At 40.4% G+C, this 18,578-nt stretch overlaps 1 protein-coding gene across 1 annotated transcript in view; it reads left to right on the top strand.

Annotated features, from left to right (window-relative positions):
* Nucleotides 1–13,851: 13,851 nt before the first annotated feature.
* The window catches only part of LOC136392017 (membrane cofactor protein-like), a 284,107-nt gene continuing 279,380 nt past the window's right edge, over nt 13,852–18,578 (top strand). Inside the window, exon 1 of the mRNA XM_066364008.1 lies at nt 13,852–13,987. Coding sequence (XP_066220105.1) covers nt 13,867–13,987 — 121 coding nt within the window. The 5' untranslated portion in view covers nt 13,852–13,866. The remainder of the gene's footprint in view (nt 13,988–18,578) is intronic.

Raw genomic sequence — 18,578 nt, 5'->3', positions numbered from 1 at the left:
TTGTATTAAGTGGAGTGAAGACTAAATACAATGGAGACTTTGGGTTGGGAGGAATGCTAGTGAGTTAAAAAGCAATGTAAAAAGTGCCCAAAATGCCACAAAAACAAACAAATAAAGAAAAACCAAGAACAAAAGCAGAAGAAGAAAAAAAAGAACAACAACTAAAAAAAAAACCCCACAAAAACTTGAGTCCCAAATTAAATAATTTGTTTGTGATTGAGGCTTAAATGGGAGGAAAAGTAAAAGGAGAAAAGAAGAAATGAATAGAAAGGAAAAAATAAGAGTAAGAGAGAAACGAAGGAAGAAAAAAAGGAAAGGAAAAAAAAACAAAAGAGGAGAGAGTGAGAGTTAAGGGTTTTGGAGTGTAACCCTAAAGGAGAGTTAGGATGAAGAAAAGAAATAAAATGTAACACTCATGGGTAGTGTAGTTCAAGAAAAGGGTAGCATAAGATGGGCAGAGAGTAAAAGGACTGAGGTGGAAGAAATAGAAATAATAATAAAGGCAATAAAATAGAAGAAAGAAACAACAACAACAAAGAATTAGTGGAACAAGTTATAAAGTCTGTGGATTTTTCTTGATTTTGAGAGGTTAACTTCTTCCTTTTTTCTTTTCTCTCCCTCTTTCTGGTCGGTGACTCTATACCCCAGGTTCTGCCCCTATGTCACTCTTAGGTAGGAATTTGCAGTTGATGGGATTCTATGGCAATGTCATATAATTGGCTTTAGTCTCGCTGGTAGTCAAGGCTTGTTGGCATTTGCAGAGTCCAACAATGAGAGAGTTTGCTTTCCTGGAGTCTCTTTCCTAGTCTCCCCTTCCTGAATTAGCAGCCTGATGATCCAGCTATGAGGCTGCCACTGCTTCTGTCTGGGGAGTAAGAGGCTCAAAGAGCTGGGAAATCCCCACTCTATCCTCACTCAGCGCAAGGCTCTGGGTAAGGTTTTGGCAGTCAGAGCCTCCAGCGTAATCAGGTGGGGCTGGGAGTCAATTGTTGTCAAGGTGACTGTTCAGCACCTATCATTCAGTTGGACCACTCAACCCAGGCTTTCCACACTTGGTAGCCTGTTCTGGCTGGGAAGAAGAAGCACTAGTCGCTGTTTGCTTTATGGATCTTAATATCTGCCAAGTCCCTCTTGTTAGGAATATCCCTGAATATGGAGGCTCTGTCAATCAGAAGTTGCCCCCGCCCCTTTAGCGAAAGGCACTGAAAAATATCACGCCTCTTGTCTTGGATCGCTGAACTGGGAGAGATCTTATCAATTAGAGCCCCCTGGGTGCGTAGATTTCGTGGGTTAAGCTAATTTCAGTGATTGGATCCGCAGCTGTGCTCCAGAGATCATTTCAGGCTGCCTGCGCCGCCCCTCCCCCAACGCTTGATTGTTAGCTTGAATGGCTGGGTGAGGTGCCCCGCCCCCGGAGAGAATCTCCTGACTAGGAAGGACAGCCTTGGCGCCCACGCGGCACGGGGCGCCCGCGCGGTTTCTCAGCACGCCAGTGGACGGGGACCGCGGCACAGGGGTGCGCGCGGCTTCTCCGCACGCCAGTGGACGGGGACCACGGCACGGGGGTGCGCGCGGTTTCTCAGCACGCCAGTGGCCGGGGACCGCGGCACGGGGGTGCACGTGGCTTCTCCGCACGCCAGTGGCTGGGGACCGCGGCACGGGGGTGCGCGCGGCTTCTCAGCACGCCAGTGGACGGGGACCGCGGCACAGGGTTGCGCGCGGTTTCTCCGCACGCCAGTGGACGGGGACCGCGGCACGGGGGTGCGCGCGGTTTCTCAGCACGCCAGTGGACGGGGCCTCTCTGGATCGCGGCACCGGGCATGCGGTTTCTCGTCACGCCAGTGGTCGGACCGCGGCACGGGGGGCCGCGCGCGCGGCTTCTCAGGGTATGCTGGGATGGCCGCCGGTGCCCAGGCTGCCGTCCTCGAGTGTGGGCGGGCAGCTGCACGTGTGGGTTAACTCACCACAGGTGTACTCCCTCCTGGGCAACAGTCCCTCTGCTTTCAGTGTGTGTGTGGAAGTCCGGAATGCTCCGAGGATAAATTTTTCTGTTTCTAGTTGATAAATTTGTTGAGATTTTGGGGAGATCTGTCGGACGTGCTGCTCACGGCGCCATTTCCGTGACGTCACTTATATCTTTAAATTTATATGAATGCTTGTTTATCTCTCTTATAGATTAAATTCCTATTTAAAATGTATTTGTAGAAAAATATTCTACTACTACAGAAAATCAAATGAATTGACTTTGAAACACAGGAGAATATAAGTGTTTGGAGCATTCAGTGACAGGCCTACCCATGATGTCACTCCCACTCTAGTCCTCAGGCAGTTGCTCTAGTACAAGTGCAGTCCTTGGCTGTGGTGGTTCACAGTGCTGCCCCCCACAAAGAGAACTATATATTCAAGTATCCAAATGAAACACATAGCTCTGACCCTGGGTAGGCCTCCTGGAAGTGCTGGCTGGGCCAGTTTTAGGTTTAGTCTGCCTGTTCTGGCCAGTTTACTGAGGCGAGACAACCACTGCATTTCCTAATTAAACAATTACTTATTAATAGTTAAGAGTTACAATTTAATAGTTAATCCTACTGGGGCTTCAAAAGTGGCTAGTTCAATATAAGATATGCTGGAACTGTAACATAGACTCCAAATTTCAAAGAGTTAGTATAAAAATTGTTATATACATGTATATTATATTAAGTAAAATATATTGAAATTGATTTTTCCATTTCTTTTACCACGTGGCTTCTGGACATTTAAATTATCCATGTCACTCAGTATATTTCTTGGACAGTGCTGGAAGAGGATGATAGATTTTAGAAAGATGCCTGTTGTTACCATTAGTATATGTGTTGCCGAAGCAAGCACGCCTGTTGTAACCATTAAAGGTCAATGTACACTTAGCTATTTAGGGAACTCTCTTAGCAGAACACATGATTTCCATGACGATAGAAATAAATGAGGTATTACTGAGTTTGAATACTTTTAACATTGGCACCTTTGTAAAGATTTCATCTAAGACCCTGATTTTAATTGTGTTATGAGGGAAGCACATGTTTCTCTCCAGTCTTTCACACGGGAACTGAATTAAAATGAGGAAACATTTACCAATTACTTTACAATTAACTTCTATTTCTTGGTTTGGAGGAAATAAAAAATATATATAATACAGGAATAGAAGAAGATTAAGACTAGTTAACATTTAAAATTATTTTAAAATAATAATTTTTTTTTCATTTCAAGGATTCAGGAGTTGTTTTTTTAATTGTCCATTTTCTAAATAGGCTTCTGGCATTGAATTTCTATATTTATATTTAATTATGTTTCTCTCTGATACTCATTACCTTGCTCTGTAGGGAAACAGAGGTTACTACTGCATGCTATACTTAGCTCTTTGGGTTCATTTTTGGTTCCATAAAATTTTTGGAATATTTTTTCGAGATCTTTGAAGTATGCCATTGGTATTTTAATAGGAATTGCAGTGAATCTGTAGATTGTTAGGATAGTATGGACATTTTAATTATGTTAATTCTTCCTGTCCATGAAAACAGTATATGCTTCCACTTGTTTGAATCTTCCTCAATTTCTTGTTTCAATGTCTTATAATTTCCCAAGTCTTTTACTTCCTTAGTTAAATTATCTTTAGGTACTTTATTTTTTTCTTGCAATACTGAATGGAATTGTTTTCTTAATTTCTCTTTCTGATAGTTCATTATTGGTATATAAAAGTGTCATTGATTTCTGAATATTAATTTTATATCCTGCCACTCTACAGAATTCATTTATCAGGTCTAGCAGTTTTTTAGATGAGACTTTAGGGTTTTCAAGGTACAGTATTGTGTCATCAGCAAATAATGACAATTTTACTTCTTCTTTTCTAATTGGATGCCTTTTATTTCTTTTTGTCTGATTGCTGTGGCTAAGACTTCCAGTACTGTATTGAATAAGAGTGGTGAAAGGAGACACCGCTGCCTTGTTCCCGATCTTAAGGGGATTGCTTTGAATTTTTGTCCTTTGAGTATGATGTTGGCTGTCAGTTTGTTGTATATTGCCTTTATTAAGTTGAGGTATATTCCCTGTATTCCCACTTTGCTGAAAATTTTTATCATAAATAGGTGCTAGATTTTATTGACTGTTTTTTCTTCATCTATTGATATGACCATGTGATTTTTATTCTTCATTTTATGTGATGAATCATGTTTATTGATTTGTGAATATTGTACCAGCCTTTCCTACCCAGAATAGATCCCACTTGATCATAATGTATGATCTATGTCATGTATTGCTGGATCTGGTTTGCAAATATTTTGTTGAGAATTTTAGCATGTATGTTAATCAGGGATATTGTCCTATAGTTTACTTTCTTTGTAGTGTCTTTACCTGGTTTTGGAATTAGGATAATGCTTGCTTCATAAAGTGAGCTTATAAGTCTTTCCTCCTCTTGAATTTTTTGAAATAGCTTGAGAAGAATAGGTGTTAATTCACCTTTGAATGTTTGGTAAAATTCACCTTTAAAGCCATTCAGCCCAGGACCTGTGTGCTGGGAATTTAATAACTGTTTCTATTTCATTTCTTGTAATCTGTCTGCTCAGGTTTTCTGATTCTTCCAGATTTCATTTTGGAAAGTTGTATGTTTCTAGGAATTTATCCATTTCACCCACATTGTCCAATTTTATGGCATATAGTTCTTCATGGTATTTTCTTACAATCCTTGTATTTCTGGGATGTCAATTGTTACTTCTCTTTCATTTCTAATTTTGTTTATCTAGGTCCTCTCTCTTTTTTCTTATTGAGTCTGGTTAAAGGTTCATCAATCTTGTTTACCTTTTCAAAGACCCAGCTCTTGGTTTCATTGATCATTTGTATTGTATTATTAGCCATTTATTCCCACTCTGTTCTTTATTATTTCCTTCCTTTTACTTCCTCTGAACTTTATTTGTTTTTCTTCTTCTAGTTCCTTTAGGTGCAGGGTTAGATTGATTTTTAAAATTTTTTAAATTAATTGTTTATATAGATTCTAGGGTCACCCGGAATGCATTCCCCCTCCCCCATATTCCCCTCAACATCTCCCTTGCCCCCCTCCCGACAGCACCCTCCCCCTCTTCCCTTCAGGTTTGTCCCATCCTATCATCCCCTTTCCCTCTGTCCTCTTTTCCTCTGGTCCCTTTGATCCCTCCTGTGTATCAATTTTGTTCCTCAATTCACATTGTTCCTAGGGCTCCTCAAATGAGTGAGGTCATATGATATTTTTCTTTCTCTGCCTGGCTTATTTCACTCAACATAATAGTTTCCAGGGCCCTCCATATTGTTGCAAAAGGTAACATTTCCTTCTTTTTCATAGCCCCATAGTATTCCATTGTATATATGTACCACAGCTTTTTAATCCACTCGTCCACTGATGGACACTTGGGCTGTTTCCAGATCTTTGCTATTGTGAATAGATTGTTATTTGAGCTTTTTCTTGCCTCTTAAGTTATGCCTGTAGTACTATGAACTTATCTCTCAGGACTGCTATCACTATGTCCCAGAGATTTAGTGTTATTATATGTTCATCTCCATTTGTTTCAATATAGTTTCTTCCTTGCTCTCATTGTTAACCCATGTGATATTTATTTATTCAATTTTAGAGAAAAGAGAGAGAGAGAGAGAGAGAGATAAGGGGGGAGGCGCAGGTAGCATCAACTCCTGCATGTGCTTTGACTGAGTAAACCCAGTGCCTCGAACCGGTGACCTCAGCATTCCAGGTCAACACTTTATCCACTGTGCCACCACAGGTCAGGCCTCCATTTGTTATTTAATAACATGCTATATAGCCTTCGGGTAAAGGCTAACCTGAATGTTTTTCAGTTCTTCTATTGTAGTTGATTTCTAGTCTTATGTCATTGTGGTCTGAGAAGATACTAGAACATAGACTGCCTGGCCATTGACACTTCTCCAATTGCCAAGCTGCTCAGGAAATTAAAACTTTCTTAAACTGGAACAATGTATATTCAGTGAAATGAGAAATTCATCTCATAGAGGTTTTATTTATTTATTTATTTATTTATTTATTTATTTATTTATTTTGAAGATTTGTTCTTCAAATCAGGTAAATATAAAATGTTGAATGGAAAAGTTTAATTTGTGACATGTTTATTTCCAGTGTGTTTTCTTTCACATCAGAGTATGATTCTAATCGGTCTGTCCCCTCTGACGGCTCCACCCCCACAGTCGGCACTCCTGCCCCCACGTCTTAGAGCCTGAAGAGCATCCGGGCTTCTCCACTCTCAGCCCATCACGGGCCTCTCCTGCTCTCAGGTGTCCAGTGACACCACATACCCCACAGCATGAAGTCCAAGTTCCTCAGCAGGATGCTGGAAGACTTTCTACCATTAAATCCCAAATTTCTTCCCAAGCCACCTCTTTCTGCTGCATTTCTTCAGGTAACCTCCTCTCAGTCAAGCCGGACCAGCTGCCCTGTGCGTATCCTAGCTCCCTGGTGCCTGAATTGCCTATGGTCCTGTCAGGCCCTGGGCATCTTCCCAGACCAGCGCAGTGCTCACCCCCTGAGGCTTCTGATTCCTGCCCGGTATCACGTTCCCTAGCTTGAGTTAACCACATCTAAGTCTCTGTGCACACCTGTCTGCTGACTTATCAGCATCAGTTTAATGCATGGGTATGGCTAAGTAATGAAAAACCCAAAACCAACAATAAAATTTTAAACTTTGATTGTGTAACTAATATCTGGATTAGTTTTGGTTAATGCAAAAATAAAAATACTTGTTCTCTTTGCTGATTTGAATTAAATCAGATCACATTGCGAACACTCGAGGAGCTTTACCAATGAATGGGTCCCACCCCCCAGAGTTTTCCCACATAATTGATCTGCAATGTGTCCTGGGCAAAGAGATTCTTTTTTAAGCTCGCCAAGTGCTTCTAATATACAGGTAAGGTTGAGAACCTCTTCATTAGAGATTCTCAACTCCCACAGTCCATTTCTACATAAAAACTTTAAAAGATAGAAGGAAAAGGCTTATATTTACTTAAGAAATGTGAGGTTTCAACCTAATAAAGATATCCAAAATTGCCTAAGACTTCAGTTAAGGGCTTGCTGCCTGGCCAACCAAACAATATGATCTGTGGTTTAAAAACACAGAAGCAATCTTTCTAATACCAACACTGGAGGAAAATGAACTTGACTGTAACTAATAATTTTAACAAATTTTATTTGGTTTTAACTTTAGTTATTTTTTATACTTGTGTACAGTATATGCAGGGAGAACATTCAAGGTGACTAACGATACATTTTCTGTGAGAATGCTGAAGGACCTGGAACAGGAGGAATTTGAATTTGCATTGTTAAAGCAGAATCTAGGTTTAAGGAAAGTAGGCATCTCTGGTGTTCTAAAATGTTGTAATGCCTGATCCCTAATATTCTAATGCAAATGAAATTTATTACATATTTTAAGATTTTGCATATTTGTACTAAAGAGCAGGATTTAACACAGTGTACTGACTTCCAGAAATCATGCAAAATTGAGTAAATTATTGTATGCTACAAGGGCAAGCCTAGTATTGAATATGAGAAACAAGCAACAGCTCTGCTATTCTGGGACATAGGTTAGGGTTTGTAGTCTGTAATCTACTGACACTTAGATAAGATGGGAAGGTTTTTTCAGCTTTGAGATATAATTGACATATCATATTGTGTAGAATGTTTTCAGAGAATAATGGATTCTCTTGTCACAAGTAAGTGCCGAGATTGAGCCACAGACATTTCTGTTATATCACTTTTATAACTGTAAGAATGAAGATAAATGATAACTCCCCCTCGTTGAGTTTCCCATTCACTGTCTCCTTAATTGTACCTTCTATAATTGTCATATGGAGTGCCTGGATTTCATAATCAAAGATACTGTGGTGTTATTTTGTTGACAGACGTAATCATTGCCAATTCAATGCCAACAGAACTCCCCAGTTTGAGGTGTGGTGAGGGGAAGGAATTTATTCAGTGAAAACTGCTCAACCCTGAAACAGCACAGCTGTGGAAAAGCACAGCTGTGAGATAGTTCAATCGTGAAACAGCAGGACTACATAACAGCTCAACTGCTGGATTGCATGACTGTGAGAAGGCCCACTATGCGACCCTGGCAATGCTGATCCAAGTGCTTTAGCTCCAGCAGAAAAAAGAAAGTCTTCAGTGGAATCTGAAAGTGTCCTTCCCCAAAATACAGGTGAAGCTGGCTCATATAGGGAGACTTCTCTCCCTGACCTGGATTGCTATGTTCCCAAGCAAATGAAAGCTCCAAATCCACACAGTTTGATTAGTCCAAAACACAGTGTCTTGGTTTGTCAGAATTTAGCCACTCTGATTGATCAGTGCAGATGCAAATGCTGATTGAGCTGCACAGCTCCAATTAGACTGGGAGAGTCTCAGTCCTACTCAAGCTCTCTTGTAAGGGTCACTCAGATGGCAGGAACACTGTGCAAGAGACATGGGAGCCCAGTCTGTGGGTCTTCCCTGTAATGCTGAGTGCCTGAGTGACCTCTGTAAACAAAGGCTGCTAGACTGTGGTTATGAATTTGAGCCAGTGGTGAGATTCAAATAATTTAACAACTGGTCCTCTGCCCTAATAACTGTTTTAAGTATAACAAAATGATACACCAAAAGGTAGCTTATTATTTCATGCATTTAATACTTTAATAAGAACAAAAAAATGAGATACACAAAACTAGATTATGTTATAAGAAAGAATTCTAAAATATTAATAAAAAATAGTAAATAATACATGACTAAAAAACAATAAAATTATTATTTAAGATATTTCCATATTGCTTCTTGATTGACATTCTCATTTGCATTATTTTTCACCTATGGACAGAATGAACATTACTATGGGCACTTAGAATATGCTGTTGTGGAGATGAATGTTAAAAAAGAGTAAGAAATGGCCTGTCCAGGAGGTGGCACAGGAAATAGAACGTCGGACTGGGATGCAGAGGACCCAGGTTCGAGACCCAGAGGTCGCCAGCTTGAGCACAGGCTCATCTGGTTTGAGCAAAGCTCACCAGCTTGGACCTAAGGTTGCTGGCTCGAGCAAGGAGTTACTTGGTCTGCTGTAGCCCCACAGTCAAGGCACATTTCAGAAAGCAATCAATGAACAACTAAGGTGTTGCAACAAAAAACTAATGATTGATGCTTCTCATCTCTCTCCGTTCCTGTCTGTCTGTCCTTATCTATCCCTCTCTCTGTCTCTGTAAAAAAAAAAAAGAAGAGTAAGAAATGTAAATTTGATTTCGACATTGAGTGGCTACCCAGGCTTCCACCTTAGAGAGAACCCTGATTACAAAAGCCATTTTAACAACCAGTTCGCCAAACTCAACAAAAAATTAGGTATCAGTTTTGTCCAACCAGAGCAAATAGGCTGAATCCCACCACTGCAGGTAGGTATTATCCCCCCAACTTATAAATGCAAAACAGACATAGAAAGATGAGGGCCTCTTCAAGTTCATACACCCCAAAATTGAGCCAAATTAACCACAGCAGCTGTATTTTTCTCAGGGTCAATCATTTTATGTATCACCTCTACACTGTCTTGTATGCTCAGCTATGAACCCAAAAATTGTGCTAGTTTAGGAGGAAGATGAAATTCTATGATTAGTTGAACCCAGAAAGTCTTTAGTACACCTCAGATGCAGAATTGTTTAAATACATAGAAATTTTGTAATTGTAGAAGAACCACTTGAGGTTTTGACAGAGAGAGGAAACGGGTTTCTTCACCATCCTCTCATTGCTTAACCCTGTGTGAAATAGGTTCTATCTGCACTGTTTATGAACAAAAATAACAGTGATATAGAAGTAGGATTATTACATTTCACTCTTCACCTGATTCCAGTTGTAACAAAGCAATATAGAAAACTGAAAAAGTACAACGAAAATGAAATATGCGGGATTACAAGGTATGCTGTCCCTGACACACTATTTGAGGAAAGTCTTGCTGTTTTGCCTATGAAAGAGACAACAAGAGAGGAGGATTTATTCAAATCTTTCACTGAGTTCGCTAAAGAAAAAAATCTACCAATGGATAAACTTATTTCGGTGTGTACTGATGGTGCTCCGTGCATGGTGGGGAAAAACAGGATTCGTAGCGCTTCTTCGTGAACATGAAAAGAGACCCATTCTAAGTTTTCACTGCATCCTACATCAGTGGCGCTTTGTGCTCAGATGTGTGGTGAGCAGCTTGGTGAGGTGATGTTGCTGGTCATTCGGGTGGTCAACTTTATTGTTGCCCAAGGTTTAAATGAGCACCAGTTTAAAACACTGCTGGATGAAGTTGGCAATAATTATCCTGGTCTGCTTCTGCACAGCAATGTGCATTGGTTGTCAAGAGGAAAGGTGCTCAGCCATTTTGCAGCTTGTCTGAGCAAAATCTGGACTTTTCTTGAAATGAAAAGCATTGAGCATCCTGAGTTAGCTAACACTGAGTGGCTCCTGGAGTTCTACTATCTCGTGGACATGACTGACCATCTGAACCAGCTCAATGTGAAAATGCAAGACATTGGAAATACAGTCTTATCCCTTCAACAAGCAGTGTTTGCATTTGAAAACAAGCTGGAACTCTTCATCGACATTGAAACAGTTCATTTACTACACTTTGAAAAACTGGGAGAGTTTAAAGATGCATGCACAGCAAGTGACCCTGCTCAACATCTTGATCTCCAGCAGCTAGCGGGCTTCACATCTAATCTCCTGCAGTCATTCAAAGCGGGCTTTGGAGAATTTTGTGAGCACACTCGTCTTTTTAAGTTCATCACCCATCCACATGAGTGTGCAGTGGACAGCGCCGACCTGATATACATCCCTGGTGTGTCCATCAGAGATTTTGAGCTACAAGCTGCTGACCTGAAGGCCTCAGATATGTGGGTGAATAAGTTCAAGTCACTGAATGAAGATTTGGAAAGACTTGCATGACAGCAAGCAGAGTTGGCGAGCAAACACAAGTGGGAAGAAATGGAAAAACTTCAACCCGCGGACCAGCTGATTGTCAAAACTTGGAACACGCTTCCCATTACATACCACACACACTGTAGCATGTGAGTATTGCTGTACTGAAAATGTTTGGCTCTACGTATGCATGTGAGCAGTCTTTCTCACATCTAAAGAATGTTAAGACCAACCTACGATCACGTTTAACAAATGGAAGTCTCAATGCCTGCATGAAGCTTAACCTCACCATGTATCAACCAGACTACAAAGCCATCAGCAAAACCGTGCAGCACCAGAGGTCGCATTAATGGTAAGAAGTACTTTATTCATCATTGGTTAGCAACAGCATAACAATGTTATTAAAAAGAATTCAGAGAGTTATTGTATTTAAAAGTGTTAATCTTACATAAAATGCACACATTTACTTGTATTTAGTGTTAAACATATTGTATGGCTCTCACGAAATTACATTTTAAAATCTGTGGCGTTCATGGCTCTCTCATGAGAGAGCCAAAAAGGTTCCCAGCCCCTGAACTATGAGTTAATTTTGGTATATTTCCAACTAACCTTACTTTTACAATGGAACCTTACTTTTACAATGTACACTCTTTTATAAAACAAATCCAAAACTCACCTGCTGATTTGCAGTCTGCTTTGTTCACTGACAAATATATTATAGGTACTCATACTGATATTTTTACACTGCATGCTGCATAGAATTCAATCCCATAAATTCTCTAACATTCTTACTAGACATTTAGTGTTTATGTTTTTCCAAAGTTCATCCTTGCTTACAGCTCTGCTGATTTCTCTGGGATAAACTCGAAGCAGAAATGATGGTTTAAGCTATCTCTGTTTAAAAACTTTTAACATACAAAAATAGTTATATATAGATATAGATATTGACATTGATAATTTTTGTATTTTTCTGAAGTGAGAAGCAGGGAGGCAGAGAGACAGACTCCCACATGCGCCAGACCAGGATCCACCTGGCATGACCATGAGGGGGTGATGTTCTACCCATCTGGGGCGTTGCTCCACAGCAACTGGAGCCATTCAGCACCTGGGCCAACTTTGCTCCAGTAGAGCCTTGGCTGCGGGAGGGGAAGAGAGAGACAGAGAGAAGGTAGAGGGGGAATGGTGGAGAAGCAGATGAGCACTTCTCCTGTGTGCCCTGGCCAGGAATCAAACCCAGAACTTCAACACACCAGGCCGACGCTCTACAGCTTAGCTAGCCAGCCAGGGTGCAAAAAGTTACATTAAAAACTAAAATTTGAGCGTGCTGCCCCTCCCAATACATTTAGTCACAATTGTTGATGTTTTGATTCCTTGTTAAGTAAGGAACAAAGTGTCATCTCCTTTTGTGTACTCTTTAATATCCTTCATTATATATTTTTTCTTTTAATAGTCTTACAGATTTATTCACAAGTCTAAAAATAGATCTTGCTCATTTTTAATGTTCCAGAATTGAGATTGCTTCACCACAAAAGTCTCCTTCTTACTAATTCCTACCAATCCCACCAATCATGGCATTAATCACATTTAGGAATTTGACACTTAAAACACCCTTGGGCCCTGGCGGGGTAGAGTTGATCCCAGGTCAGGGCACATGCAAGAATCTACCAATGACGGCATGAATAAGTGGAACAACAAAGCTGATGTTTCTCTCTCTTTCTCCCCTTCCTGTCTCTCTAAAAAAACAATAAATTATTATTTTTTTAATTTAAAACACCTTTGTCCTCACCTTTCTTCAAGCATGTGTATTTCATCTTCAATAAAACACTTAGTTTGGAAGGGCAAGTGCCTCATAGGTTGAATTCCAGCATGCGTAATGGCACAGTGCTTAATAATTTACCAGCCCAGGGGTCATCTCAAGGGAGTAGGGAAAAGTTATTTACATCCGGGTTAGAGGTGCAATAGACAAACCATTTTTGTGATTTCAAAACCTAGCAGGCCTTGAGAGGGAGAATTCAGTAGCAGACCAGAAACTGCAGAAATCTCAAGTATTGTCCCTAGTTACGTCTGATTAATTCCAAATTAGAACAAAGGCCTTGGCACTACTAACAGTCTGGAGGCCCCAGGGAAAAAAAGTGGAACCTTACATGTGCTGGCTCTTTGGCAACCTACTATCTAGACCAGGGGTTGGGAACCTATGGCTCACCAGCCAGATGTGGCTCTTCTGATGGCTGCATCTGGCTCGCAGACAAATCTTTAATAAAAAAAATAATAACGTTAAAAATATAAAACATTCTCATGTATTACAATCCATTCATTTCCTATCTCATGTTCATGCTTGCAGCTGTCCTCCAAGACAACACCAAATTCTTATTGGATAATGCGTAAGGTACATGGGACTTTGGCCCTCACAGAATTACATTTTAAAATATGTGGCGTCACGGCTCTCTCAGCCAAAAAGGTTCCCGATCCCTGGTCTAGGCTCTATTTCCTCGGTTTCTATTTTGAGGTTCATGTGTTTTATTCTGCAATTCAGAGTTCCAGGAAAAGTATAAGGGCACTTTATTTGGCCAGCTCTTGTTTCCTTTCCACCTTTCCTGAATGGGGTAATAACTGCCTACTTAGGAACGCGAGGATGAGCCACCATTTCCAGCAAAGAATGGCTGTGCTGAGGAAGCAAAGTAGAAGGATCAGCCCCGCGAGTGCGCACGAAGCCGGAGCTGTCAGCGGGTGGGGGTGGGTGACCGCGGCCAGGCCACACCCCGCTCCCTCCTGTGCTAACTGCCCCGGGCGTGGCGCCAAGGACCCGTAAGGCGGCCGCCAATGGCCCACCCATCCTTTACGTCACAGAAAACCACACCCACCAGTGGTACCTCATTTGACACATCCGCAACAATAAATAAAGTGAATGCTCACAGTCTGTCAGTTTTACCATCTATGTCCGGAAAATGACGGTGTCTCCCAAGCCGCGCAGGGCACCTTCCTACCACCTCGAGAGTCTCTTTTCTTCTTGGCGCTTCGTTGGGATCCATTTGGTGACCCTAGTGCTCCTGCTACCCTTAGGCTCCGGTAGGGGACCGGAAAGGTTGTGAGCTCTGGAGACGAACTGGAGAGGGTTGGGGAGCTGGCCTCCCTGAGCCCAGGGCAGAGGGAACTTTGCCTGGTGGGTGGGGTTGGAGGCGCCAGGCTTGATCGCCCGGGTGGTGCGGGGTTGGAGTGGAAGGCTCAGCCACAGATCCTCAGGGATGTGCTGTGGCGAATTCACGGTGTGGCGACCCCGTGGTGCCCGCAGTGAGGGCTGCCTGGCGATAGTAACTGAGCCTCGCGGGGCTCTGGACGCAGCCAGTTTTGCCGGACCACAGCTGTCCAAGACCAAGCTGTGTCCCTAGCACAAGCCTGCAGGTGATTGGGGACTGCGTCAATCGGGATGGGAAACCCTCACCTGTGCTTAAAGTGAGGGCTTGCTCTGGAGTGCCCCGGTGCGTGGGATGTTGCTAAGACCCATTCTGTTCCAGTGGGGAGTGTTTGCGCTGTGTTTCCTAGGCGGGATGATATTACCGTGACTGGAGTGTTGATGCCCCAAGGGTTTGGCTGGGGGATCCGGGGCCTGGTGTTACTAGGTGTGTGCTTTATTTAAATTTCCAGGCCAGGTGTGTGGAGTGTGGGGAAAGAAAGCTCACTGCTTGCTTTTTATCGAGGTTGGGGAGCGCGTGTTGTACACAAAGTACTTGGGTGAGAGCTAACTCTGAGTTCTGGGATTAAGAGAGGCTCACAGTGCTTGTTGTACACAAATGTGGGGGCTCCTTGTTGCCCCCAAATTAATTGGTAATTGGTTTGCAAGCTATTGTTTTGTTGTTTGTTTGTTTTGAACCATGGTGTCACTATTCCCATCCATTATAGAACATTTTCTATTCTATTCCCGAATGTCTTTGGGCAATGTTTTCTTTTTTTCATTAGGCTGGTGCCTATTTGAAGGGAGATTCGAAGCAACCTAAAAAATATTAGTAATCAAATGTAATGAGAAGTGAGAGCCCTAAGAAATAAATGATAAATAATATCAATAGACTTACCAAAGCTCATAAAAGAAGCTGAAGGCCATCCACTAAATTTGTTTTGTGTTTCATATATATAATAATATCCACATAGATGCTTGTTATATAAAACAAATACAATTCAAAAACAACTATTGAATAATTTGGCGTACGTATTTCCAACTGTCTTTATATACATGTGTGATTCTATACCCTAATTATTTTTACACTCCTATTACATATACAGTTTGTATGCTGCATTCTGTCCATAAACTAAATCATTCAATAAATATTTGCCTTGTATGTGGCAGATCTGGTGTTAGTACTCGGGATACACTGGTAGTAGTAACAAACCATTTCTATTTTTAAGATCCTTGTTTCACTATTTGTCTGTTCGCACCTACTCACATATGAACATAGACTGTGACTGTGTTTTGCTCACTCTTAGATCCCCAGTGCCAGCACACAGTAAGCAATCAATAAGTATTTGCTGTAATCTATTGGAACTGGAGACAGTAGCCAAACCATAATACTAATATGTTATATCCCAAGACAGGTGCTCTTGGGGGAAGGAGCATGATTCTCTGACAGTATTTAGCAAATGACTGGTGGAAAGGAAGACTTTTGTGTTTATCAGGAGGGCCAAACTCTACAACTTTGGGGCTTCCATCCCTCCACCTGGGGACATTCTCCTCTTGCCTCTTCCATAATTGGATCCTTATCCTTCAAACTCAGTTGTGATGTTACCTGCTTAGGGACCTTCTCTGAGCAAACCATGTCAGGAAGACCCACACACTCCAGCTCAAATTCCCCCTAACTTGTAGTCACTCTTCCAAAACTATCTTTTCTATTCTATCACCATTATACCACAGAGATCCTTTTTGTCTTGTCACACTTTTGTCTGCAAATGTCCCAATTTTTTTTTGCCTTGGCATTACCACTCTTTTATAATTATTAAGTGCCATAAAATATGTATCATAATATAGTCAGCTTGGGTTAACAGCCCATAAAAACTCAAATCAAACAGGAAAACAAAATCTACCTTGAGAAAAATGAAAATAAAAACAAACCTTACAAAATGAATGTGAGACAGAAAAAGCCTTTATAAAAGGAAAGTTTATAGTTATCCATGTCTTCATTAAGAAGCAGAAATAATCCCAAATAAACAATCTAATTTTCATCTAAAGGAACTAGAAAAAGAGGAGCAAACAAACCCCAAACTAAGTAGTAGAAAGGAAATAATAAACACCAGATAAAAATAAAGAAATAGAAAATAGTAAAATAATAGAAAATATCAGTGAAACTAAGAGGTGGTTCTTTGAAAGGATTAATAACATTAACAAACCTCTAGCAAGAATCATAATGCAAAAAGAGAGAGGACACAAATAAAATAGAAGTGAAACAGAAGACATTACACTGGACAACACAGAAATTCAATAGATCATTAAAGAATATTATGAACAACAATATGCCAACACATTGGATAACCGAAGAAGAAGAAGAAGAAGAAGAAGAAGAAGAAGAAGAAGAAGAAGAAAAAGAAGAAGAAGAAGTTTTTAGAAACATACAAGTTTCCAAGGCTAAACCAGGAAGAAACAGAATCTGAACACATCAATTACTAGGAATGAAATCGAAGCTATTTTAAAAAAAATTAACAACAAAAATGAAGTCCAGGACCAAACAGCTTAACATGTGAATTCTACCAAATAAAGAATTATTACCTATTCTTCTGAAACTATCTCTGATTATTGAAGAAGAAGGAATATTTCCAAACTTATTTTATGCTAGCATTAGTCTGATATCTAATCCAGACAAAGACACTACCAAAAAAATAATTACTGTAGAGGCCAATTACCCTGATGAACATAGACATAAAAATTCTCAACAAGATTTAAACCAAATTCAATATAAATCAAAAGTAGGTTTGCAGTTTTTCATATGAAAAATAATATAATACATTAATAAATAATAATGTAAGAATAAACTCTTTATTTATGTACTCACAACTATAAACCTACTTTTTCCCCACCCTGTATATTCCATGATCAGTGGGATTTATACTAGGGATGCAAAAATGGTTCAACATCCAAAAAACAATTAATGTAATTTATCACATCAATAAAACCAATGATTAAAATTATATTATCTCAGTAGATACAGAAAAAGCATTTGACATAATTTAACATCTATTTATGATAAAAACACTAAACAAAGTGATATAGAAAGAATTTACCTTAACTTTATCAAGCCATATATAGCAAACACACAGCTAACATGTTCAAAAGTTCTCAGGAATAAGAAAATAATGCCCACTCTCACTTTTATTTGATATATTATCAAAATTCTGACCTACAGCAATCAAACAAGAACAATAAATAAAAAGCATCCAAATTGTAAAGAAAGAAGTAAAATTGTAAGCATTTTGTAATGACATGATACTATACATGGAAAATCCCAAAAAATCCACCAATAAATTAATAGAGGTATTTTTTGTCTCTCTCTCTCTCTCTCTCTCTCTCTCTCTCTTTTTACAGAGACAGAGAGAGAGTCAGAGAGATGGATAGATAGGGACAAACAGGAACAGGGAGAGATGAGAAGCATCAATCATTAGTTTTTCATTGCAACACCTTAGTTGTTCACTGATTGCTTTCTCATATGTGCCTTGACCATGGGCCTTCAGCAGACCAAGTAACCCCTTGCTCAAGCCAGCAACCTTGGGTACTGGTGAGCTTTGCTCAAACCAGATGAGCCCACGCTCAAGCTGGTGACCTCGGGGTCTTGAACCTGGGTTCTCTGCATCCCAGTTCGACATTCTATCCACTGTGCCACAGCCTGGTCAGGCAAGTTAATAGAGTTAATAAAGGAATTAAGGTGGCAGGATACAAAATTAATATACAGAAGTCCAACATGTTCCTATACATGAATAACAAAAAGTCAGAAGGAAATTTTTTTTATAAATCTCATTTACAAATGCATGGAAAATAATACTGAGAATAAAATTAATCATAAAGAGATAAGGTGGCTCTGGCTGGTTGGTTTAGTTGTAGAGGTAGGCTTGACGTGCAGACATCCAGGATTTGATTCCTGGTCAGGGAACACAGGAGAAGCAACCATCTGCTTCTCCCCCTCTCTCGCTTCCCTTCTCTCTCTCTCTCTATCTCTCTCTCTCTCTTTCTCTCTCTCTCTCTCTCTCTCTCCCTCTTCCCCTTCCACAGCCATGGCTCTATTGGCTCAAGTGCATCAGCCTCAGGTGCTGAGGTTGGTTCCCTGCAGCCTACACTTCAGGTGCTAAAAATAGCTCGGTTGCTAGCATGGCCCCAGATGGGCAGAGGATCGGCCCCAGATGGGGGTTGCCAGGTGAATCCCAGTTGAAGCATATGTGGAAGTCTGTCTCAATATCTCTCCTCTTCTCACTTGGAAAAGAAAAAAAATTAAAAAGAGATAAGGCATGTACTTGAAAACTATAAAACATTGAAGAAAAAAATTAAATAGGACACATAAATAGAAGGATGTACCAGGCTCATGATTTGAGAAGTTAGTATTAACATACTAACCAAAGCAATCTATACATTCAGCAATTCTTATTAAAATATTCATGACCTTCTCAGAACTGAAACAAATAATCCTAA

The sequence above is a fragment of the Saccopteryx leptura genome, chromosome 2, assembly GCF_036850995.1.
Source record: "Saccopteryx leptura isolate mSacLep1 chromosome 2, mSacLep1_pri_phased_curated, whole genome shotgun sequence".
Taxonomy (NCBI): domain Eukaryota; kingdom Metazoa; phylum Chordata; class Mammalia; order Chiroptera; family Emballonuridae; genus Saccopteryx; species Saccopteryx leptura.
This window is presented reverse-complemented; position numbering and strand designations above follow the sequence as displayed.